Source organism: Enhydra lutris, unplaced genomic scaffold (genome assembly GCF_002288905.1).
Source record: "Enhydra lutris kenyoni isolate GAN:26980312 unplaced genomic scaffold, ASM228890v2 scaffoldscaffold66, whole genome shotgun sequence".
NCBI classification, from domain to species: domain Eukaryota; kingdom Metazoa; phylum Chordata; class Mammalia; order Carnivora; family Mustelidae; genus Enhydra; species Enhydra lutris.
This window is the reverse complement of record NW_019154150.1, coordinates 11,417,662-11,441,410: the sequence shown is the minus strand read 5'-3', so window position 1 is coordinate 11,441,410 and position 23,749 is coordinate 11,417,662. Positions and strand designations below refer to the sequence as shown.

The 23,749-nt window shown below is 48.8% G+C and overlaps 1 protein-coding gene across 1 annotated transcript in view; it reads right to left on the bottom strand.

The window, feature by feature from the left end:
* Nucleotides 1-1,216: 1,216 nt before the first annotated feature.
* The window catches only part of LOC111159108 (activin A receptor type 2B), a 31,636-nt gene continuing 9,103 nt past the window's right edge, over nucleotides 1,217-23,749 (bottom strand). Inside the window, exons 2-11 of the mRNA XM_022521513.1 lie at nucleotides 9,165-9,372; nucleotides 8,304-8,413; nucleotides 7,990-8,141; nucleotides 7,767-7,910; nucleotides 7,084-7,227; nucleotides 6,597-6,745; nucleotides 4,703-4,817; nucleotides 3,848-3,986; nucleotides 3,625-3,755; nucleotides 1,217-2,151 (exon numbers count right to left, since the gene is read on the bottom strand). Of these exons, the coding sequence (XP_022377221.1) occupies nucleotides 1,957-2,151; nucleotides 3,625-3,755; nucleotides 3,848-3,986; nucleotides 4,703-4,817; nucleotides 6,597-6,745; nucleotides 7,084-7,227; nucleotides 7,767-7,910; nucleotides 7,990-8,141; nucleotides 8,304-8,413; nucleotides 9,165-9,372 (1,487 nt within the window). The 3' untranslated portion in view covers nucleotides 1,217-1,956. The remainder of the gene's footprint in view (nucleotides 2,152-3,624; nucleotides 3,756-3,847; nucleotides 3,987-4,702; nucleotides 4,818-6,596; nucleotides 6,746-7,083; nucleotides 7,228-7,766; nucleotides 7,911-7,989; nucleotides 8,142-8,303; nucleotides 8,414-9,164; nucleotides 9,373-23,749) is intronic.

Here is a 23,749-nt window from a genome sequence, read left to right as displayed (position 1 = left end):
CAGAGACACTACCGGCCTCCTCCACGATTGCTGCTGCTCAAGGAAAATCACCTCAAGCACACCTAAGGGCCACGGTCTAACCAAATTAAAGTGGGGTTACCTGTCATTCTGAACACCGACCAACCACATTGAGGGAAAGATCTGAACCTCCATTCAAGTCAAGAGGAGGCACCCCTCTCCCCTTCTCACCCAGGTCCACCTCTTCCCATTGCTCACCAACTCAACCACCCTCAAAATGAAAGAGATCCAGTTTTTAAATAAAAGTCTCAAGAAACCAGAGGGAAACGCCTTCACAAACAAGAGTGATGAATGCCCAGACGGCCCAGACAGCCAATCTACAGTTGTACAATTATTTACAAGGGGGCGTTATCAAACAAAAATGGTAGCACTCCCTAGAAGACTCACACTTTTTTTCTTTTTCTCTATTTCTTTTAAACTTTGTCATAAAAGCCAACTTACATTAAAATATACTTACTACGAGACAACACAACTAATAAAATATATAATAAAACTTACACAAGTAGAAAATTCTGAGGTATTTCTGGTTTGAGGTGGTCTGTGGTCGTGAAGTTTTAATTCTTTTACTTTTCAAAATTTAAACCTCGGAAGCCACATCGCAAAGCATGTGTGTATATGTGGATGTGTGTTTCGTTTTTAAAAAAATTTGCATGTTTCATAAATTAAAAAAATTCAAATGTTGAAACAGCAGCATAAGAACATTCACTGACTAGAGCAAGGTTATGGCATAATAGAGAAACAGTTTTTAGAATATGCACCTCTTTGAGGGGTCTGGAGAAAGCCGTGTGCACGAGACATGTGAAGGGACAGCAGTGTCACCACACAAGGCAGAGCCAGCGCCACAGGACGCTCTGGTCTCCCAGGCAGGCCGCAGCGGCCCCGCCCAGGGAGCCCTCTTGCTCTGGCTGTGCAGGGCGCCCGGTGGGCATTTCCCTGACCTGTGCCAGGAGGAAGCAACGTGTTTGAACTCTTTCCTCCGTTACTATTTACAGCATTGTCTTATGAAAAACACAATCACTAAAACATGATGATTTCTACCCTTGCCTAACCTTAAAATGAGGGCAGAGAAAACGTTCTGTCCAATGCCCAAGCCCAAGTCAGCGGGAAGAAACTGGTCAGGGCCAACAGATGGGTCAGAGCCACACCTGCCTTCAGACTTTCTCCAAACCCCTTCTCGAGTTAATGCTCGGCCTCCACACGGTCCTTCCCCTCGATTCCTGGTTACCTGAGAAGTAGCCTCCTAGCAAAGGATGTTGCTCCGAATGTGCCCGAGTCCAGTGTAGCTCTGTTCCAAACCCCATCCCCAGCTCTGTCCTCCCCTTCCAACTCTGGTCCAAACCATCCTCGTTGTCATCCCAGTTTTTCCTCGGTCAGGACAACACCCGTTAATCCGTGAAAGACACATCTGCTGTTTCTTAAACTCACTGTCTAAAAAGGGAGAAAAACAATAAGGGCGGGGGTGGGGGGGCGAGGGCAGGGGGAAATTCCTCCTCTGAGGAAGGTGTGTTCTTAATGTAACAGTCTTCAAAGGTTCCTCTAGGTAGAGTTTGCAGCATTAAGTTTCCTAAGACAGGAGATGGGTTTCTTTGTGTCACAGATTCTGAGACAACAAACAAAGAGAAAGCGGGAAAAATGAACCCCAAGGGACAGGAGGTGGCTGAGGCTCTTCAGCATGGCGCTGGTTCCGCATTCACAGCTCAGCACCTCAACGCCTGCTGACGCGTCCGCTGTTTGCGATACAGTAGAGCAGTGTGCTGGTAAAAACTGATCCAATCCAAAAAATAATATTAATAATAATAATTATAATAATTATAATAATAATAAAAAGTCAAGGTAAAATAGCAGCTGCATTTCATGTGTTTGTTGGTGTTACGGGATTTCCAAAACAAAACACAACTTTTTCCTTTCCTCTTCAGATCCACTCGTGTCCTGGGCTTATTAGATGCTCGACTCCTTAGGGGGCAGGTCCACATTGGTGACGGAGGTCACCAGGGAGACAAGACAGTCCGAGGTAGTGCCGTTGACCGACCTCCGGATCAGGGATACTCGCTCCTCCACGCAGCCCGCAGACAGGCGAGCCTCTGCGTCATGGTCCCAGCACTCCTCGATGGTCACGCAGAGCTGGGCCAGGCCCTGCACATTGGTGCAGAGAGGGAAAGGGGAAAGGACAGCACTGTCAGTGGCCCTCAGCAGACAAGCATGGGGGACAGGTGAACTTGAGGATGTACCTGAGGATCAGGCAGAGCCCAATGGTCCCAACCCTAGCAGGTCAGCTAGCAGAGGCCCAGGGGACCTTGCAGGAATCAGGACGCCTTCCCTCCCAGCAGTTACCATCCTGAGCCCGCTGGCCTCCCTCCACAGCCTCAGCACAGGAAGGGACAGGGCGGGTAACGCAGGCCGCTCCTGGGGCAGACCCAGCTGCTTGCCTTGGGGCAGTGACATTCAAACATCTTACATGAATCTCAAATCATGCAGGGGCCCACCGTGCATAGCTTCAGTTACAGTGGGGACCACAGGGGTGCTTCACCCCACCCATCCCACTTCCCACAACCCCCAGGGCCCCTCCCGAGAATCTGGGGCCCCTCCCGAGAAGCTGGGGCACATGGCCTGACACCCTCCACTGGCACACACACAGTGGAGCCAGGAAAAGCCAATGCCCATATCCAAGGCGTCTCTGGCCTGCTCAGCACCAGACCACACTGAGATCTCTCTGCACCTTGCGCTCCTCATCAGGGAACTGGCCTGGCCGCCAGTTCTGCCCTGGAAGACTGAGAAGTCTGAGGCAGAAGGGACAGACTCTGGCCCAGCCTATATGTCCCCATGTCTCAGTTTTCTCCATCAGCAACCCCAGATTCCAGGGGGCAGCACTGCAACTGGACTTGGCCCCTGATGGCATGTATGGGAGACTGCCAGCCTCCAGTGGCCCCAAGGCTGTCCTGTTTCTGAAAGACCCGGGAGGTGTATGGCAGGGAGAGCCTCAATGGAGCTGAAGGCAACTGTCCTTCTAAGACAGTAAACAGTTTACGTGGCGGGGGTCTTTCTATAATATCCCCACACGGGAGAGGACGAGATGCCACACGGCTTGGTCCGTTGCCCAGAAAGAAAAGGCAGGCAGAGAACAGATATAATATTTCATCAAAGTTAACCCATACTAAGCATTTATGTGATAGGTGTCCTGCCAAGTAATTTATAATTACAGGTTAAATGTATTACTACCCTGAGGAGACAAAGGCTCAGAGAAATAAAGCAATCTGCCAGAAGCCACACAGCTACCGATGGGAAGATCCAGGATTCAAACGCAGACATGTTAGGCCCAGGGCCAGTGGGCTCTCCTCCACAAACGGTCCATGGAGAGGCCACAGGGGCCCTGAAGGATCAGACCGACAGGCCCCATCACTCTGGGCCCAATGGCAAAGCCACCTCCCCGCTGAGCCAGAACCTCCCCAGACACACTCCTGATGGAAGGGAGACAATGCACTAAGTGGCCTCTGACCCCACGCGAGAGGAGGAGACGGTCCTGCTGCCTGAGGCATCCTTGTCCTCCGTCCCTAGACGGGCCTCCCTCTCCGCTGCCCCGCGCGGTCCCCTGCCACCCAGGCCGCTCACCGGGTGCTTCAGCCAGTGATCCTTAATGGCAGGCCGCATCTTCTTGTGCACGACAACCTCTTGCAGCTCTTCCAGGGACGGGTGCTGGCCGATCTCTTCCTCAAAGGGCAGCATGTACTCATCCACAGGGCCTGGGGGGGATAGAGAGCCCAGCAGGGTCACCCCGAGGGCTCATGGCCCCCGAGCCCACAGCCCAGAAACTCGAGGCTGCCGCCTCACTCACCATCCGCAGCTTTGCAGCGGGACACGAGCTCCCACAGCACCAGCCCCATGGCGTACATGTCGATACGCAGGAAGGCGTCTCTCTGGAAGTTGATGGCTCCCTCCAGCACCTCAGGGGCCATGTACCGCCGCGTGCCCACCTACACGAAGACAGAGCAGGGGGCCCATCGTAACCACAGCACACGAGAGCCCCGCCCAAGCCCACTAGACGGGGCTAGGACAGCAGCACTCACAGGACACCGCTGGGGACAACAGCCCTTGCCTCACCACACTCGTGGGGAGCTCACGAGAGGTCACGGTGTACGTACAACACCCCAAGGAGAACTGAAAAACACCACACACTCAACATGACAGGACTCTCACACGGAACTGCTGCCTATTTCCTCGAAACACCAGCACTGCGAGGGGCTACCCATTTGGTGTGCATTTTCCTGAGACTAAGATCAAAAACAGAGAGGCTGAAAAATACTTAAAAATATTGACAGCAATTGTTCTAGGAGGATTTCTTCAGGCTTAACTTTTAGGTATGTTTTCTAGGTTTTTGGTTTGGATTCTTAATAGAGCTCCTTCTATATTATATTGCTTTACAATTCTGCTGAAAGGGAAAAGAGAGACTGAGGCTGCAAGGATGAGTACCGACCCCAGTGGGGAAGCTGGGTCTGACTAACTGGCCTTCAGGGCTGTGCTACCCTCCAGGGCTGGCCTGCCCCACGGGGAAGACAAGTGTTGCTCCCGGAGTTCCCAGACAGCTCTGAGCTCACAGCGACCCTTGCCCCTGTGTCTTGCCAGTTGGGCCCCAGAAGGGCAGTGTCCACCCCTGTGCCAGCCCCCCTCCTGTACCCCTGAGGCTCATTACCTGCCCGTGAGTGTCCCCTGGAGGTTTCCCCGGCTCAAACCGAACAGCCAGACCAAAGTCAGCCAGCACGGCTGTGAGGTCACTCTTGAGCAATACATTCTTGCTTTTGAAGTCCCTGAGGAGACAAGTGGACTGAGATGAAGAGGAATGCTGTGCTTCCTGCTCCTGGCTTCCCACCTTGACCCTGAGATACTGGAGCCTGTGCCTTCCAGCCCCCAGAGACCTAGACCAGGCCATCGCACCCTATCTGGAAGCAGGGCCTACACCAGGATAGGGTTCTATGAGGCTGCACAGGCAGGCTGCTTTGGGACACCCTTCCACCCCTCACCCCCCTCAATGTCAGAATCCCTCAATATATTTCTGCCACAGCTGTCAGAGCAACACCGATCACAATGGCTGGGCAGACCCCATTCCAGTCCCCGTAGTATCAAAGGCCAGCCTCTGTGTTCTCGGAGGGGCCAAGGTCAGGCCTACTGTCCTGGGATGAAGGCTTCTGGGGAAAAATGTCCATAAGCCGGGATGGGAGTGACACGAAGAATGAACCTGCCCAGGTTTCTGCACAAGCCCAAGGAGCTTCATCAGGGTAGAGCTGGGCGCTGGTGTGCACGTTCAGCTCCGCCTTGTGCTAGCAGGGGTGCGTGCGCTCCTCGGTCTCCCCAGTGCCTGTGTCAGTCTTGTTGTGAGGAATGAAGTTCAGGGAGCAATAAGTGCACATGCTCAGGGCCACCCAGCTCACTTACTGAGCACTACCGTTAGGTCAAACCATACGGAAGAGTCAATATTCAACTACTTTTGACCTACAAAAATCACAACTTCACACTGTCAGCCTTAAATGTCATTGATGTTATTACCATGAGGGGCCCCTGAGCTTTGAGTCCTGGAACCCGAGACTCATTCCCCTCCCTTGTAGGCACAGAGCCACCCTACACCAAGTCTGATGGCCAACCTCTCAGCTTCTCTGCACTACCGTCCTTGCTCTGTATGATGGAGCTGAGAAACACCCTCATCTCACAGACGACGAGCGTCTGTGAGATACTAAGACGAACCTGGCCTTGTGTTTCTGAGCGTTCAGAGCAGTGCCGGCACTGAGTGAGGACTGTGATGACCAGTCACTACAGCAGTCCTCAAGGGGTAGCCCCAGAACCCCAAAGAGTCCCTGACACTATTTCAGGGGAACTGCAAGACCAGAATTCTTTTCATTCATAATCCATTCTTTGTCTTTGTAAATTCATTCTCAGGAGAAGAGTGTTCCAGCGGCTACATACATGGAATATCATCACTCTGAGTTAACAGAACGTGAGTACTCTGACACAGCAAATATCTGTAGACATAACCCATGTACACAGAAGCTCTCTTTAAGACTGTAAAGAGACCCTGGGGCCCCTGGGTGGTTCAGTGGGTTAAGCATATGACTTGACTTCCGCTCAGGTCATGATCTCAGGGTGATGACATGTGGCCATGCTGGGCATGGAACCTACTTCAGATTCTCTCTCTCTCTCTCTCTCTCTCTCTCCCCCCCCCTCCGCCCTTTCCCCCACCACCAAGCACAGGTGTGTACTCTCTCTCTCTCTCTCTCAGGAAAAAAAAAAAAAAGAAAGAAAGAAAGAAATGTAAACAGATCCTAACCTAAAAGTTTGAGAACTACTGAACCAACCTTCCAACAGAAGTAATGGGAGTCAGCACTTCCTCATGTGGCCACCAGAGGGCATGAGAAAACCAGCTTTCGAGGAAAGGGTGGAAGGGTGGGGTAGGGCCAGATGGCCCCCCACCACAGAGCAGCTAAGCATCTATGAAATGGAAAAGCCCCCTGCCCCAACCCCAGGCCCTGTTCTCACCCTCCAACCCTCTACAGCTCCACACCAAGCACAAGGAGGGCAACTGCTAAGCCAGGTACCTGTGGGCAATAGATGGCTTGTGGCCCTCTCCACGGCACCAGGGCACGTCCTCATGAAGGTACGAGAGGCCTCTTGACATTGTCTCTGCCACGTGACACAGTTCATTCCACGTGATGATGTTCCCCTTGAGGTAATCCGTGAGGGAGCCCTACAGGAGACAGCACAGAACTTGGGCACAGGCTCCGGGAATAGAACAGGACCCAGCCGGGCTCCAGGAGGACTGTCTCAGTGGACAGAGGCAGGCTCCCCTCCTGGGAGACTGTGATCGACATGGAAGGTATGTGAAGCTAAGAGGGTTGGGACCCTCTGGGGGTCAAAGGGTGTTAATCACGAAGTCACTGCACTTATTCCTAAGAATCTATCCCAGAGTTAGAGGAGTTCTTGTAGGCACTCATGTCCACACTGAGGAAGGGTCACCCTAGGGTGGAAGGCCACCTCGTCTCAGGAGCCCATAGCCTGTCACAGGCTGTCCACAGCCTGACTCACCTTGTCATGGAAGGCCGTGATGAGCCAGAGCTCCACCTCCAGGCTGGAGCCTCGCTTCTCAGCGGCAATGAACTGCAGCAGGTTTTCGTGCTTCATGCCAGGTGTGCTGAAGATCTCCCGTTCACTCTGCCATGACTGCTTGTCCTAAGGCAGGGATGCGGCTAAGCCCCGCTGCCGCCATGCCACCCTGCAGCAAGACCGCCACCCCAGCCATCTGCAATCCCCCACCCCAGACCAGCCTCAGCTCCGTAGGGAGGCAGGCAGATGACCAGAACTGAGCTGGGCCCCAGAGCAGAGGTCAACGGTGATCCCAGAGATCACTTAGGGCTACATTTACCTGATTTACAAACAAGGACACTAAGTAAGGCCCAGGGAGGGAAGTGAGGGGCCCACTGCACCCACCAAATGAGATGCAGAGCCAGGCCTGGCTTTGCTAAGTGTTTTGGGCACCTGCTGGGGTAGCCTGGTGTCCGAGGCCTCTAAGCAGAACCTAATGTCAAAAACAAACCCCTGAAAACCAGAGTGGATCAAGGTTTTGCAAAGCCCAATCCCAGCCCTACAAGAAAATACCAGTGCGGCCCGCCTCTCTCTCATCCCACCTGCACAAGCCTGATGGCCCTGGAATGGGACAGCTCCAGCTGGACAGCACAGGTGGATGACCTGGAAGCCCCTTGCTCACCTACCTGGAGTGGGAAGATCTTGACAGCCACGAAGTCATTCATGAGCTGCGCCTTCCAGACACAGCCAAAGCGCCCCCGAGCCTTGATCTCCAGCAGCTGCAGAGGCTTCAGGCCAACCAGAGGGGACGGAGGTGGAGGTCCAGGGTCCTGGGGAAGAGGGAGGGCTTACGAGGGTCTGGCCGGGTCACCCCACCTCTACCCCTGCCCTTCACCAGCCCTGTCTCACCTCGTGGATGTCCACATGGCCGTAGGGAGGCTTGCGATGCCGATACATCCAGAAGGCCAGCAGGACGATGAGGGATAGTCCCCCAATGGGCAGCAGCGAATAAGCCAGCACCGTGAGCAGGGTGGGGGCTGTCGGGGGTGGCTCGTACGTGACTAGGGGACACATGGAGCCCTGTGTCACACAGCCTGCCCACCCACACATCTCAGGGGCCAGACCAGAGAGCCCCACAGCCACTTCCCACCCAACTCCAGAGCTGAAAGGAGAGAGCTCCAGGGCCAAGGAGGGGCCCCAGCCTGCCCTCCCGCGGCCCTCACCTTCTGGGCCCCCAGCCTCCGGCAAGTGGGTGAAACGCTCGTTGCAGAAGTTGCCTTCACAGCAGCAGAAGTACACCTGGGGGTTCTCCTCGGTGGCCACACACTCCTGCCTGGAGGCACACAGTTTCCCGTGGACCCCTCAGCTGAGGGATGCAAGACTCACTGGGGCCTGCCCAGCTAAGCCCTCCCCAGCGACAGAGAAGCTCAGGGGTAGCCATCAGGGGACAGTGTGAACCCACCTCCCCTAAAGTGGGACCCAAATGTCGGGCAGGAGAGCATGGTTCCACACAAAGAGCTCTCCTTTGCACTGGGACAGGGCACACACATCTGCGGGACAGCTAGGACCCTGGCACCATCCCTACTTGACCAAGCTGTCAGGAGAGGCCCCCGTCTCCCCCTACCCTAAAATGCCAGGCTCGCTTTCACATCCTGAGGCCTAGAGGGCCCTGTAGCCACAGGCAGGCTCCAGTGGGACTTGGGGGGCAAATGGGAGGGGAGGGCAGGCTCCAGCAGGACTGAATTGGGGGTGGTTGGAGGGTAGGTGCCAGTGGGACTGAGGCAGGGGTGGAGCCAGAAGGGAGGACAGACACCCCCCCTCCCCGGGCTCCAAGAGTGGAGGGTGGGTTCCAGTGGGACTGGGGGTAGGGGGGGACTCCAGTAGGACTAAGGCAGAGGTGTGCCGGGAGGGGAGGACAGGCTCGCCCCAGGCTGCAGGGTTAGGGGAGTGGAGGGTGGACTCCAGGGGGACAGGGTGGGGCATTCCAGTAGGACTGAGGCAGGGGTGGTGCCGGGAGGGGAGGACAGACTCCAGCGCGCTGAGGGGATGGGGGGCAGCGAGGGCGGGCCCCGGGCTCCAGGCACCTGTCGTAGCAGTTGAAGTCGTCCAGCCAGCAGCCCTTCTTGACGAGCTCGATGGTGCCGGAGCTGTTGCGCCAGGAGGCGTAGCAGTGCAGCCGCTTGTCCTGCTCGCCCTCGCAGCGCTCCAGGCCGCTCTGGTTGGTGCGCTCCAGCTCCCAGTTGGCGTTGTAGTAAATGCACTCCCGAGTCTCGGCCTCCCCGCGCCCGGAACCTGTGCCCGGGAAGCGAGAGAAGGGCTGAGCGGTCCACAAACCCCTGTGCCTGCCTGTCCTGAGTCCCTGGCCACCCTGAGGGGGACTGGGTGTGGGGGAGGGTGTCAAACAGCCAGATTGATGGCCACACGCACAGAAAGGGGCTCCACAGATGCCTGAGCCTCCTGTGTGGGGGTGGGGATGGCTCCCTTGCTGCAGCAGAAGTGGGGAGCCCTCAAAACCCCCATGCGCAGCAGGATCACTGTCTGTGTTGAGGGGAGGGGAAACTGCTAAAAGTACCTATTCCTGGGCCTCGCCCATATTGGACAATTGAAAGGGGGGCAGATTCTACCACAGTTTTAAACACCACCACCCTCCACCTCCAGGCCCCCGCCCCCAGAACCTCCAGTGGCTCTGATGCAGACCTCAAGGACCATGTCTGGGCAAACTCCCAGAGGCAGCTTCCCACTGCTACTGTCCACCTCACCCCAGGAGACTCACTGCTTGTGTGTCCCCCACCCCACCTCAGACCCTCCAGTCCAGTGTCCTTCCTGCCTCCAGCAACAACACCTGGTGCTCAGCAGGGCAGGAGAAGGTCCTAAGAAGCAGGCCAGCATGCTCAGGGCAAGTCTCCCAAAGTCGCCACAGGGAGTATGTGCCCCAAGCAGAAAGAGGGCTGGCCGGTGGCTAGAAACGATTAACAGAATCCTCCCAGCTGGGCTTGGCCCCTGAAGACCCCTGTGAGCACTCCCCACTATTCCTGTGCCCTCTTCCACCCCCTACATGAGTGCCATCCAGGTAGCCAAACACTTCAACTCCCAACTGCCCCCTTCAAATATTCTCCTTCCAAATATATTCCTTTCCAAATATGGCCTCAAACATTCACCAAATCCATCTTTCTCACTAACCCCTCTCAGGCAACCCTGCCCAGCCCTCCTATCTGCCCCACTGGCCCCCAGTCCCCCAAAGCCTTGTAATGGGAAGGAGGAAGGAGATGCTAAAGGAGGTTCCCAGGAAACAGATTATGGCCCCTGCCTGAAGCCTGGGCTAAAGAGCTCTCCAGAACTCAGAACTACTATGGTCCCTTTACAGACACCCATGATCAACCTCACTGCCAAAAACCACATAGACACCCGAGAGGAAACCAGCGCCAAGCATCCACCTAACCTCTCCACTCTTCCTGGGCCTACTGCAAGCCAGGGACCTGATGCCACCCCAGGTGGTATTCCTGCCCCAGGAAGGAGGAAGAAAGGGTCAGAGTCACCCCCACCGATGGACAGTCAGCCAGCCCACCAGCAACCAGGAGAGAAGACCCCATCCTGAGGTCAGTGCCCTGAGTCGTAACAGCCCAAAGCCTCCCTAATCCTCCACTCCACAGCCATGGTTATCACAGTGAAGAAGTTGATATGCACAGTACACCCCAGAAGGACAATGACTGGCTGTCAGGAGGGAAGGGTCCCCCACTGCAGATCGTTCTCTAGTCAACCCACCCCTTCTGAGCTCTCTGCAGGGACAAGAGGTTCCCCCAGAGGCCAGAGGCAAACAGCACATGTCAAACCTCCAGGTAGGAGCACGTACGGCTCAGAATGCCATCCTATCAGAATGCCAGCGTCTAGCCATGGCTCCGGCATGCAAGGACACCCGTAAGAAGAAAAAGAGTGGCCTCCCCACCACCCAGGCAGCTGGGACCCAGCCTGGTCCACAGGAAGGGCGTCACACAAAGGCCTAAGGCTTGAGGGGAGAACCGGAAGGGATGGGGGGGAGCTGTAGAGAGGGGGGCCGGCCACTCCTCAATCTTGCTTCCCCCACTGCTGTCGTACCACACTGCCAGGCCCCTGAACATGCTCTGCTTCTGGACTTAGCACAAGTTACTACCTCTGGCTGCAGGATGCTCCCTACTTTCTCCTTTAAATTCTGGCTCTCCTCTCCCCAGAGACCAGGCAAACTCTTTACTGCTTCCTCCACCACCTCATTTACCACTCTGGACCAACGGCCTGTTGTTTTTTAAAGGACTGCTTCAGACATTCAAAACGTGTAAAAATAATGTAACCAAAGACAACCTCCAAGAGAAAATAACACAGTGAACACTCATATTAAGAAATAAAACATTATAAGTGTACTTGAAAGTCCCTTTGAAATGTCAGCCTTCCCCCCATGAGCCTGCAAGGCTGATGAAGGCACAAGCCTGACTATCTTGAGTGCTAGAACCAGTTCCAGACACATGACACGTAGACAGAGGGAAGAACGAATGGACAGACAGAAGGCCATGGTCATCACCTGGCGAGGGCAGAACTTCGAAGGGAAGGGATGACAGGAGGTGTGGCCTGAACCTGCAGCCCAGACTGAGGGTCCCTCAACGGAGTTCCCATCTCCAAGCAGAAAATAAGCAACAAGCCCTCTGTGCAAGGCAAGGAGTCCCAACACTGACAGTGGCCACGGCCAGCCCAGCTCCTCTCCTCATGCCACTCACCAAGCAGAGGTTCCTCTGGCCATTACCACGGGCAGGACCCGAGTGGACAGGGCTGATGAGGCCAAAGCTCCAGGTAAGACCCAAGGGCTCAGAATCTAAGTGGACCCCCGACCCCGACCAGATCCTCTTGCAGACAACTGAGAGTAAGGCAGACTCGGGCAGGCTGAGAGTACTTTAATAGGTACCATTTATGCTAATTCATTCAAATCCTAGCTGTAACACTTCCTGGGTGAGTTAACAATCCACCTTGTGCCTCTGTTTCCTCGTGTGAAAAAGGGTTGATAAAAGCACCTAATTCCTCAGGCTGTTCCCAAGCCAAAGAGCTGATGTGTTTTAAGAGTGGTTATGACAGTGCCCGGCACATTAGCTGTCACATGAAGAGCCGCACCCCCCCCTGCTGCCCGTGACAGTCCTTCACATTACAAGCCCCCAGGAGGGCTCCCAGCACCTCCAAAAGATTCGCACTCAGAGCCCAGGAGAACCTGCAAACCTGGGAGGCTCCATATCCCTCCCATACCACGCCCAGGCCCTGCTTGCCAACTGCAAATCCAGGGCCTCCCCCTTTCTCCCTCCTCCTCATGCTGGCTTCTGCACACACTCAGCTATTTATAGCCTCTGGCAACACTCCAACCACAAGGCAGCCTCTGCCTTTTAATAGACATAGGGTTCCTGCCCACGCCTGCTCACATGAGGTTCCCCGACCCCCACCCACTCACCCCCACCCACTCACTCGCCTATCCCAGCAGGAGAGGAAGCTGTACTCCCAAGATGGGGTGACAGCATACCCCCCCATATTTGCTACCTCAGAGCCCTGAGGGCAGCCTACCTCCCAGATACCTGGGCAAGTGGCTCACTCCATCCCTGAGTCACAGCCAACCCAACTGCTGGCCTCCAGATGAACTATGGATACAAGTAGCAGTGTCCCCAACAGGCAGTCCCTAGATTCCAAGGGGCTTAGACTTTGTTGGAAAGAACACCCCTGTATTCCCCAAGCCCTCAGCCCAGGTGGGCAGAGAAACCCCACTCCTGGTCACATACCACCCCCGAGAAATACACACTCCACTCTGAACCAACATTCCGGAGCTTGCCCTAAAAAGACCAGTTCTGAAACTCGAAGACAAGCACAGGGACGTGTTTCCCAGTCCAGCTGGCCTTGGACACAGCCCACTATGTGCTGGGGGGATGCAGGGGAAAGCCCACCCAGATACTGCCTGGGAGGCACTGGAAGCACAACAGGGAGGGAAGAGTGACAGAGGGATGCAGAAGTGGGGGGGCGATTAAGGCACAGCCCGCGCAGGAGGGTATGGAGCTAGCGTGGCCACACCTCCCCTGGGGCTCCCTGAGCTCTGGGCTTGGGGTACATCCAGCCCGGCCAACATCTCCCAGAGCAGCTTCAGACCCCAGCAACCAGCAACCGGCTGCACTCTACCCTTGGCTCCTGAAGCCACTCGGCAGTCCCCCTCTCCCTCCACAGGAAGCAGATGCCCAGCCCCAACCACAGGGGCCCAGCCCCAACCACAGGGGCATCGTAGACCAGTGAGAAAGGGATGCAGCCCACCACATCCACCTCAGTCCTTTGCTGTCAGCATGCCAAGGTGCACCCTCCTCCCAGAAGCCTCCAGGCCTCCATACTTGAGAGGGGGCCAGTGCTCTCCCTTACTCCCCAGACTCCAGGTGGAGTGGCACAGACAGAGAGTGGGGCAGAACAGAATCCATGATGCATGTATACTTGTACCTTTGAACTGGCACACAACAGAAGAGCTCCAGCACGTTCCCAGCAGCCAAACAACCTCTTGACACACTGGCTTGTTTGACTTGACCCATTTATTTGTGAGCCATCCACACTGATACACATTCATTTAACAAACACATAGCAGGCACTAAACTAAGCATTTTGCAAATAATTATTTAGGGGTGCCTGGGTGGTTAAGCATCCAACTCTTGATTTCGGCTCAGGTCATCATCTCAGGGTTATGAGATTGAGCCCAGGTAGGGCTCCACACCTTAAGATTTTTTCTCTCCCTCTCCCGCTACCCCTCCCCCCCCTCAAATAAACAGATAAGTAAATAAATAAATGTATCCTAAGCTGAGGCACAATGAGGTGAAGTATCTTCCCCAAGTAACTACCAAGTGTCAAAACCAGGCAGCCTGGTTTTGGAACCCAAGCAGCCCGGCTCCGCAGTCCGAGCTCACAAGGGAAGTGGCCAGCCCCCCACTGCACTTCTAGGTTATTTACAAGGGGTAAGGATCTGAGCGCAGCCACCAGGAAGCCTCTGGACTTGTCCTGTGTGTTTTCTTGTGCTCACACGCGGGCAGGCAGAGGGTATGTTAGAGATGCTGGGTCCTATCATAAGGTAGGAGCATCTTCAACTCACCTGAGACTGTCAAACTTTTCTCCCAAGGACCCATTTGGATGTACCAATTCATGTTCCCAGAAGACTACAGCCCCACTAAGCTACACATTCACCCCAGTATTTGCTCATCTGATCAGTTATGAAACGGTGTAGGAGAGTTTTGATCCCCATTTCTCAATTATGTGTGAAACTGATCATCCTTTTGTGTTTATTAACCTCTACTTCTAAGAAATGCCTGTTCACATCCTTTTCCATTTTTCTGCTAGGCTGCTTTTCCCAGGACTTGCATGAATTCTTTATATAGTCTTGGTATTAAAACTTTCTAACCATATAGTAACCCCCTTTATTTGTTCATTTGCTCTTCACCAAAAAGGTTAATGTAGATATACAACATTTTGTGGTTAGTATTTTTCTGAATTTATCTTTTTCTTTTATTTTAAATCTTTATCTTTTTCTTCCAGTTCAACTTAACACTGTCTTTTTTTTTTTTTTAAGATTTTATTTATTTATTTGACAGAGAGAGATCACAAGCAGGCAGAGAGGCAGGCAGAGAGAGAGGAGGAAGCAGGCTCCCTGCTGAGCAGAGAGCCCGATGCGGGGCTCAATCTCAGGACCCTGAGATCATGACCTGAGCCGAAGGCAGCGGCTTAACCCACTGAGCCACCCAGGCGCCCCCCTTTTTTTTTTTTTAAAGATTTTGTTTATTTGTCAGAGAGAGAGGGAGAGAGAGCGAGCACAGGCAGACAGAATGGTAGGCAGAGGCAGAGGGAGAAGCAGGCTCTCCGCCGAGCAAGGAGCCCGATGTGGGACTCGATCCCAGGATGCTGGGATCATGACCTGAACCGAAGGCAGCTGCTTAACCAACTGAGCCACCCAGGCGTCCCTTAACACTGTCTGTGACCTAGAACTGAGTCCCATTATATTCATGATGACTGCTAAGTTTACATTTTTTTTTTTTCTCTACTGCTACCACCTTTGAATATCTTCTTTTAATTCCACATTTCAGCCACTCTGGTCTGGAAATAACTCACTCTGTATCTATTCTATTACAAGCTAGCCTTTAAACTTTAATACGTACTATTTATGCTTAAGTTAATCAACATCTCTACCATCCCTCACAGGAACTTAACTGCTTTAGACCCAACTACCTTCTTCCAACAACACGGAATCAGTTTGATGTAATATTGGTGTTAAATATTTAATCTGCTACCACTGTTCTTATCTGCCTTCCAAAGCAGATATGACCTTTATTGTACACACTCAGTATTTTCTTATTTGTCCATACTTTCATCAGTTCGTCTGCTCAGCCAACCCTACATCTCTGCTCTTCCTTCTGGGACCACTGTCCTTCTAAAAGAACATCCTCCTTCAGTAAAGATCTTTTGGTAGAAAAGCTTTTATTTGCTTTTCTGAAAATGTTATTTTGCCCTGTTTCCCAACTGACAGTTTAAAAGAACATAAACTTTCAGGCTGAGTTATCTTCTCTTGTCATTTTGAAAATATTATTCCACAGTATTCTGACTTCTACTTTGTTGCTGAAAAGTCTGCTATTATTTTAACTTTGTAGATACTCTGTCTTTTCTCTTTGGCTACTTTCTTAGATCATCTCTTTACAGTTTCACTATGAGCCATGTGTCTAAGTATATGTTTATTTACACTGCTTGGAAAAATATACTTTTTATTCAATGATTTACTTCTATTATCAATTCTGAACAATTCTTGGCTTTTTATTAATTTTAGTATTGCATCTCTCTATTCTATGATTCTGAAATTCCTATTAAAGTATATTAGACTTGGGGAACCTGTGTGGCTCAGTCAGTTAAGAGTCTGCTTTGGGCCCCCAGGTCATGATCCCAGAGTCCTGGAATCAAGTCCTGCATCAGGCTCCCTGCTCAGCGGGGAGTCCGCTTCTCCCTCTTCCTTTGCCCTTCCCCCGCTGCTTGTGCTCTCTCTCTCACATGCGCTCTCTCAAATAAATATACAAAATCTTCAAAAAAATAAATAAATGAAGTATATTAGACTTTCTCATTCTATCCAGTATTTTTTTTTAAGATTTTATTTATTTATTTGACAGAGATCATAAGTAGGCAGAGAGGCAGGCAGAGGGAGAGGGGGAAGCAGGCTCCCTGATGAGCAGAGAGGCCAATGCAGGGCTCAATCCAGGAACCTGAGATCATGACCTGAGCCGAAGGCAGAGGCTTAACTCACTGAGGCACCCAGATGCCCCTCTCTCCAGTATTTTAACCCTGCCTTTACGTTTTCCAATTCTGTGTCTAGGCACCACTATGGATAATTGTATATGGCCTAACTTCCAATTTATTAATTCTCTCTTTAGCTGTGTCTAATTTGCTGTTTAGCTCTTCTACTTAATTTATAAATTCAATTAACCCATTTTTTCACTTCTAGAAGCTCTATTTTTAAAAAAAGTTTCTTGATTTTGATACTTCCGTTGTCATACTTCCAAACCCTTATTTTATTAACTCCATAATTTAATTTCTTGAACATTTATCTCTGCCACCTGTTAGTCTGATGATGATTTTTCACTCATGGTATCTTATTTCCTGGTGTGTTTGGAATTTAGGATTCTCAGAATTTTGGATTCTGTTTTTGGATACAGATCTTATGTTCATCAGGCCTCTTCTGTGAGAATACTCGAAGGCCAAGTTTGAGGGGGCAATGTTCCAGAGATAATTTATGTTTTTGCTTCTGCCAAACTTTCTAGGATATCATCAATTTGGAATCACTTTAATTTCTCAACTTCAAGTTTCCCAGAGAACACTAGTTGGTATAAACTTCAACTCCAAGCTCATGTAAGCACAGAACCATGGTTATAAATTCTCAAGGGAAACTACCGGCCTCCCTATCAACCTAGGCCAAGACGATTTCATTATATACTCCCTTTGTCAGCAAAAGAATGTTTCTTCTAGTCCATACTTTCACTGAAGGTATAACCCCACAGAAGTTTTATCATATGAGGGCCTCAGTCTCTCAATTTCATACCTTATCTCTAAGTGCCTTACACAATGCCACTAAACCTACACCTCTAAGTTTAGGGATAGGGACAGAGTCCTAATTAGAACTAATACAGTTCTAATTTTCAGCCTCCTCTTGCTTCTCCCTTACTTTCCTACATATCCATTCTAATTTCTTTAACTTTTTTTTAGATTTTATTTATTTATTTGAGAGAGAGAGAGAGAGAGAGCACGCATGCACGCACAAGAGCACACGAGAGAGGGGAGGGGCAGGTGGAGGGAGAAGCAGACTCCCTGCTGTATAGGGAGCCTGATGCGGGACTCCATCGTGGGACTCCAGGATCATGACCTGAGCCAACAGCAGTCTTTAACCAACTGAGCCACCCAGGTGCCCGCACATCCATTTTAAAAGGATATTAATTATATCTTATCCAGATTTCTATGTGTCTTGCATGAGGACGTTTATCAACTGTTTTACTATTATAATATATATATTATTATCAACTATTTCACTATTATTGCCAAAATGTAAATCCAGAAGCATTTTCCAAGAGTGATAGGAAGAGCTCTATATGCTTTCACAAGCCCAGCCTAGCAACAAGGAAATCAAGCAGGTCACCTCAATTCACTTCCAGCTTCGACTCTGTAAACAAGTCCCAGACACCATCCTCCCATAGAACAAAGTGTGGGTGGTCCAGGGCCTTCTCTGCAATCCTTGCCTTTTCCAAGCCACACCATTTCTAAAGAATACTAAAAAGAGAGCTTCCAGGTAAAGGTTACAGATTATACACAAGTATTACTTTTTCTATCTCCTGTACTTCCATGAAAACCACAGCACAGAGAAGTTTTTAAAACATAAAACCCATAGAGGCAAAAAACAAACAAACAAACCCAGGAAAAAAACACAGAAATGAAATTCTGAAGCTAGAAAGCAGAAACACAAGCAGTCAATAACCACACAGACTCCTGAGTTGGTTGTGGAGAAAGCTGAAAAGCAACACAATTTCCACCACAGGATCCTCCAAAACTCAGGAATCTGTGTAATCAGATGTCTCTGTAAGAGTGGGGGTGAAGATGAATCCAAAGACAGAAAGGCTGGCCAGATCCTCAGAGCTTACTACCACTCACCATGCCTGGGGGCTGCTTCCTCCAACCCAGCAGACAGTAGGTTATTTTCTAAAGAAGATAAAATAAAGAGCCTCTGAAAAGGGAGCAGTGGGAAAATTTGAGGACACAGGTACCATACTGAAACAAGACATATACAGAACAATATACAAAGTACAGAAACTCCAGCTGTCCTCCCACCGTGGTTCCTAGGATGTTGGCAGCCAGACCTATACTACCCTCCCCCACCAATCCCCAAAGAGAAAGCAGAAGATACTTTTCAGGAGAGTCTAACTAGCTTCAAAAACAACCCCATCAGATCATCCTACAGTTAGTTGGCAGGTTCCACTCAGAAGCTCAGAGCTCCCAATCAGTATTCAGGTCCATCCTTAAATATTAACAGGTCTAGGAAAGCCACATACCTGAAAGACAGAGATAAAAAGAGGGGGGGGGGGGGGACCCAACTTGGAGAAAACAGAGATTATGTAGGGAGAAGATAACTTCACTTCACAAAAATTCTACCAATACCCTCAGAGAGCTAAAAAAAGAAAACCAATGCACTCATGAAAAATAAACAGAATGGCATTGTTAAAAGATCAGAGAATGAAAGAGCTTTAAAAAAATTTTTTAAAAACATATATATATACATACACATATATATATATGGTGGCAGAAATTAAAACCAACAGGAATAAAAGATAACACTGAAGTAATCTCACAAAGTCAAGTAAACACACACAAATACAGGAAATATGAGAGAAAACAGAAAAGGAATCTAGAGGCCCAGTCCAGAAGTTCAAGACGTAAGTAACAGGAGTTGTGGAAGGAGAAAACAAGAGAAGAAATCAAAGACCATCACGGTGGATGAAAACAGGCCTCCCAGCAAGGCCTATCACTGTGAAATTTCACCACAGTGGGGACAAGAAAAGAACCCATAACAAATGTCTATCAAGAGAGAAATGTCACCTATAAAAAGTTAGGAATCAGAATAGCTTTATACTTCCTGCAGCCAATGGGGGGGGGTTCCTATTTATAAGCTCATACCTAGTCAACTATTAATGAAATGTGAAGGAAGAAGAGAGAAAAGTAAGATCATAAAAATGTACCTCTTATTCACCCTTTCTCAAAAAGGTACTAGACGATATGCTCCACCAAACAAAAAAAGAAGATACAACAAGGATACAAAAACCCAAAGATGCAACACAAGAGATAGTGATAGGTATCTTAAAGATGAAGACCAAAGGAGATACAGGGTGACAGCCACACTGGGATGGGAGCCAGAGTCTACATGTGAACTCTGCTCAAACTGCTGGCTGACCTTTAACTACACAGGCACCAATCACACTTCAGGCAACCAAGAAAGCCTAAAGGAGCTAAAACAGATATTTCAGAAGCTACACACCACGGAAGAGTTTATGAATTCAGCCAATATAACCACTTATTAACACAAAAATAAAAAAAAACAAACAAAAAACCACCAGCAAAACAAAACAAACTCAAAACAAACAATGCTTTTAAGAGGAACATAATGGAATTCAGAGGCTCTATAATTATCATTCACAATATTTAGATATAACCCAAGATTATATAAAAAATAGGTAATGTATCTCATATTCAAGAGAATAGACAATTGCTGGAGACTAATTCTAAGATGATCAGATGTTGGAATTAGCAAAGATTTCAAAGTAACTATCAGAAGCATACTTCAAGAAACTAAAGGAAAATACATTTCAATGAAGGCACTGATAGGATATGTCAGCAGAGAAATAAAACCTACAAAAAATGGGTGTCTGCGTGGCTCAGTTGGTTAAGTGTCTGCCTTCAGCTCAGGTCATGACCTCAGGGTTTTAGGAATAAGCCCCGCATCACAACGGGCTCCCTGCTCAGCAGGGAGTCTGCTCTCCCTCTGCCTCTCCCACTCACTCCTGATCACTCTCTCAAATAAATAAATAAAACCTTTAAAAAAACAAAAAACCTACAAAAAAAGGAACCAGATGGAAATTCTAACACTGAATAATCTGAAACAAAAAATTCACAAAGACAAGTTGAAAGTAAATGAACGGAAATAAAAATACCATGTCAACATAGCTAGAGTGGTTATTAAGATGAAATTTTATAATACTAAGAGACAAAAATGGGTGATTTATTCCCCTGTTGAAGCCCCATCAACTAGTACCACTTCCCAATACTGAAACAATTTCTCACGCCTATGAAATATCACTTCAAAAGAACTGAAATGCTTTGACTCTTATGGGAAAAGCGGTCCATTTTCCAACTTCTGTGTTTCTCCTTTGTCTTAAATTAAGCATCCATATAGGCATGGATATATTTCTGGACTTTCTATTCTATTCCATTGTCTATTTAGCTATCTAGCACCAAAAGCTTCCCATTTTATTTTTTAAAAGATTTTATTTACTTGAGAGAGAGAGAGAGAGACAGCATGAGCAGGGGGAGGAGCAGAGGGAGAAGGAGAAGCAAACTCCCTTCCAAGCAGGGACCATGATGTGGGGCTCAATCCCAGGACACCCAGATCACTACCTGAGTCCAAAGCAAACACTTAACCCACTGAGCCACCCAGGCATCCCAAAAGCTTACCATTTTAATCCTCAAATCCAGTAGGCACAACTTGTTCTTTTTCTTTAAGATAGCCTTGACTCTTTCTAGTCCTTTGCATTTCCAAACTGTTTTACTCCAAGAATTAAAGATTATACCCTACAGGCTTTTTCTGCATCTACTGAGATAATTTTTTGTTTTGTTTTGTTTCTTGTTTTGTTTTTGCTCTGTTAACATGGATGGCAGATTAGATTTTCAATTGTTAAACCAATTAAAATAGTTGAGACTAAATAGTTGGCCATGATGTATTTTTTTTTTACATATTGCTAGATTCTATTTGTGAATGTTTAAAAGACTTTTGCATCTTATATTCATTAAGGATATTAGTTCTATTTACCTTTCCTGCTCTATGTTCCCTTATCTCACTTTTATTGCTTTCTTTTCAATTTGTGAATTCCCTACTATTCCATCTGTCCCCTTTATTAGCTTGAAAGTTATCACCTTTCTATCCTTTAGTGATTACCCCAGAGATGCCTCCTTGAATTATCAAAACCTAACATTAACGGGTAGTTTCATCTTCATGGTGGCCAATGTAAGAACTTTTAGAACAATTAAATTCTATGTTCACTGCACTCTCCATATAGCATTGTTGTCATGTGATGCTTTTATATGTATTTCAAACTCAGTAACACACTTCTTTCATGTCCAAATGCATATCATTTTCAGTGTTCGTCATTCTTTTCTGCATCTATGACCTCCCATTTAGATCACTTAGCTTCTGCCTGAAGAACACTCTCTTTACTCGATACCCTCACTCTTTTTTTTTTAATTTATGTATTTATTTTAAAGAGGAGGGAAGAAGGGCAGAGAGACAGAGAGAGGGAGAATCTCAAGCAGACTTCCTGCCGAGTGTGGAGCCAGACATGGGGCTCGACTGCACCACCCTAAGGTCATGACCTGAGCAAAAATCAAGAGTCAGAAGCTTAAATGACTGAGGCACCCAGGTGCCCTGATACCTTCATTCTTGACAGACAGTTTCACTTAATATAGAAGTTTAGGTTGACAATTATTTCTTTTAGCATTAAAGCTATCATTCCATTGTCTTCTGGCTTCCACTGTTACTGAGATGTTAGATGTCAATATAACCATTGCTCTTTTGATTGTAAATATGCCTTTTTTCTCTGGCTGCCTTTGAAGATTCTCTCCTTGGTGTTCAGAAGTTTGGCCGGAATAAGAATAGGTGTGTAAATTTTATTTACCTTATCTAGGTTCACAGTGCATCTTGAACCTGTGGCTTGACGCATTTCATTCATTTTGCAAAGTTCTCAGCTATTATCTCTTCTGCTTCTGTCTTTTGTTTCTGGTCATTTCTGTGGCTCTGATTACATGGATCTTAGCCCTTCTCGCTTCGTCCTCTCTGTATCTTTCCCTCTCTTCTGTATTATCTTTTTCTCTTTCCAGGACTAAGTCTGTATATTATCCTCTGATCTGTCTTCCTGTTCATTAATACTCTCTTCAGTTTTACTTAATCTCCTGATAAAATCATCCACTGAGTTCTTAATTTCTGTCCATATACAACGTAGATCTATAATAGAGTTTTTGTTTAGCTCTTAAATATTCTTCTAGCTCTCTACTGAAATCCCCACTTTCATCTCCTTGATCGAAGCAAGCATGATTTTTCAATATACCTATGATAACTCCAGTCTGGAGCTCACACAGGCTTTGCTTCAACTGTGATGTTGAAGCTATTTATTTATTTATTTAAAATGGCTACTTATTTTAAATGATCATGATCACCCAGTAATGATATGTGCAAAATTGTCTGTAAAATAACTTGAGGCCTACAATGCTGTTACATTCCTATAATGTTACATGTGTTCCTAGCAGGCAGCTAAGGGCACTATTAACTCCAGAACATCCTAATCCTGCTTTAGATTTGTCTTCTTTTGGTTCCCCTTTGCCCCAAGTTTTTGGAGTTCCAACTCAAAAGGAGGGGTTCACCATACTTGCCTTGCCCTCTGTTGAAAACTCCAATCCCTGTTTTCCTAGCCCCACAAGGCCATCAAATGCAAATGCAACCCTCTTGGTTGCCCATATGGAAGGGCTAAAGAGAGACTCAAACATCAAAGTCGCCACCCAGGGCCTCACACATATCCTGTCCTGGTAGGTCTTCAGTATCTTCTTAGCTGTACGATGCTTTCAGCCAGAGATGTTGTTGCAATCTGTCCATCTTTTCCAGATGCCTTCAGAAAGATGGCTGGTCTTGGTCATCATAAGAGGAAGCTTCCATATCTACTTTTTACTCAGCTTTTAGGCTATTTTCAGGAGCACATAATACCCAAAGGGGCTCTACCCATACAAAGAAACTGAAATCACCTATGTAGATAATCCCATCCATGGAAGTGTTTAATCAGACCCTAGAGGCATGGAAAAAGTAACTTCCACTCCAAAGTGTAACTCAAAAGGGAAACAGAATTCCCTTTCAACCAATTTTATTATTTCAGACTGTTGGGGACTGAACTGAGTGTCTCCCCCACCCCAAAATTCTTAACTCCCAATGTGACTGTACTGAACGTAAAGCCTTTAAAGAGGTAATTAAGGTCAAATTGGGCTGTAAGGGTAGAGCCCTCATCCTACAGGACTGGTAGCCTCGGATGAAGAGGAAAAGACACCAGAAGTGTATGCACACACAGAGAAAAGACCATGTGAGGACACAGTGTGTAGGCAGCTATCTGCAAGCCAGAGAAAGTCCTCACCAGAAACCAACCCTGCTGGTTCCCGGAGGAGAACTTCCATCCTCCAGAACTGTGAGAAAATACATTTCTGTTACTGAAGACACCCAGTCTATGGTATTTCAAAGCCACCCATTCTGTGGCTGCCCTATCAGTGTAAGGCACAGACAGTGCACATCACCTGCACAAAGTGGGAAAGCTGACCGAGATGT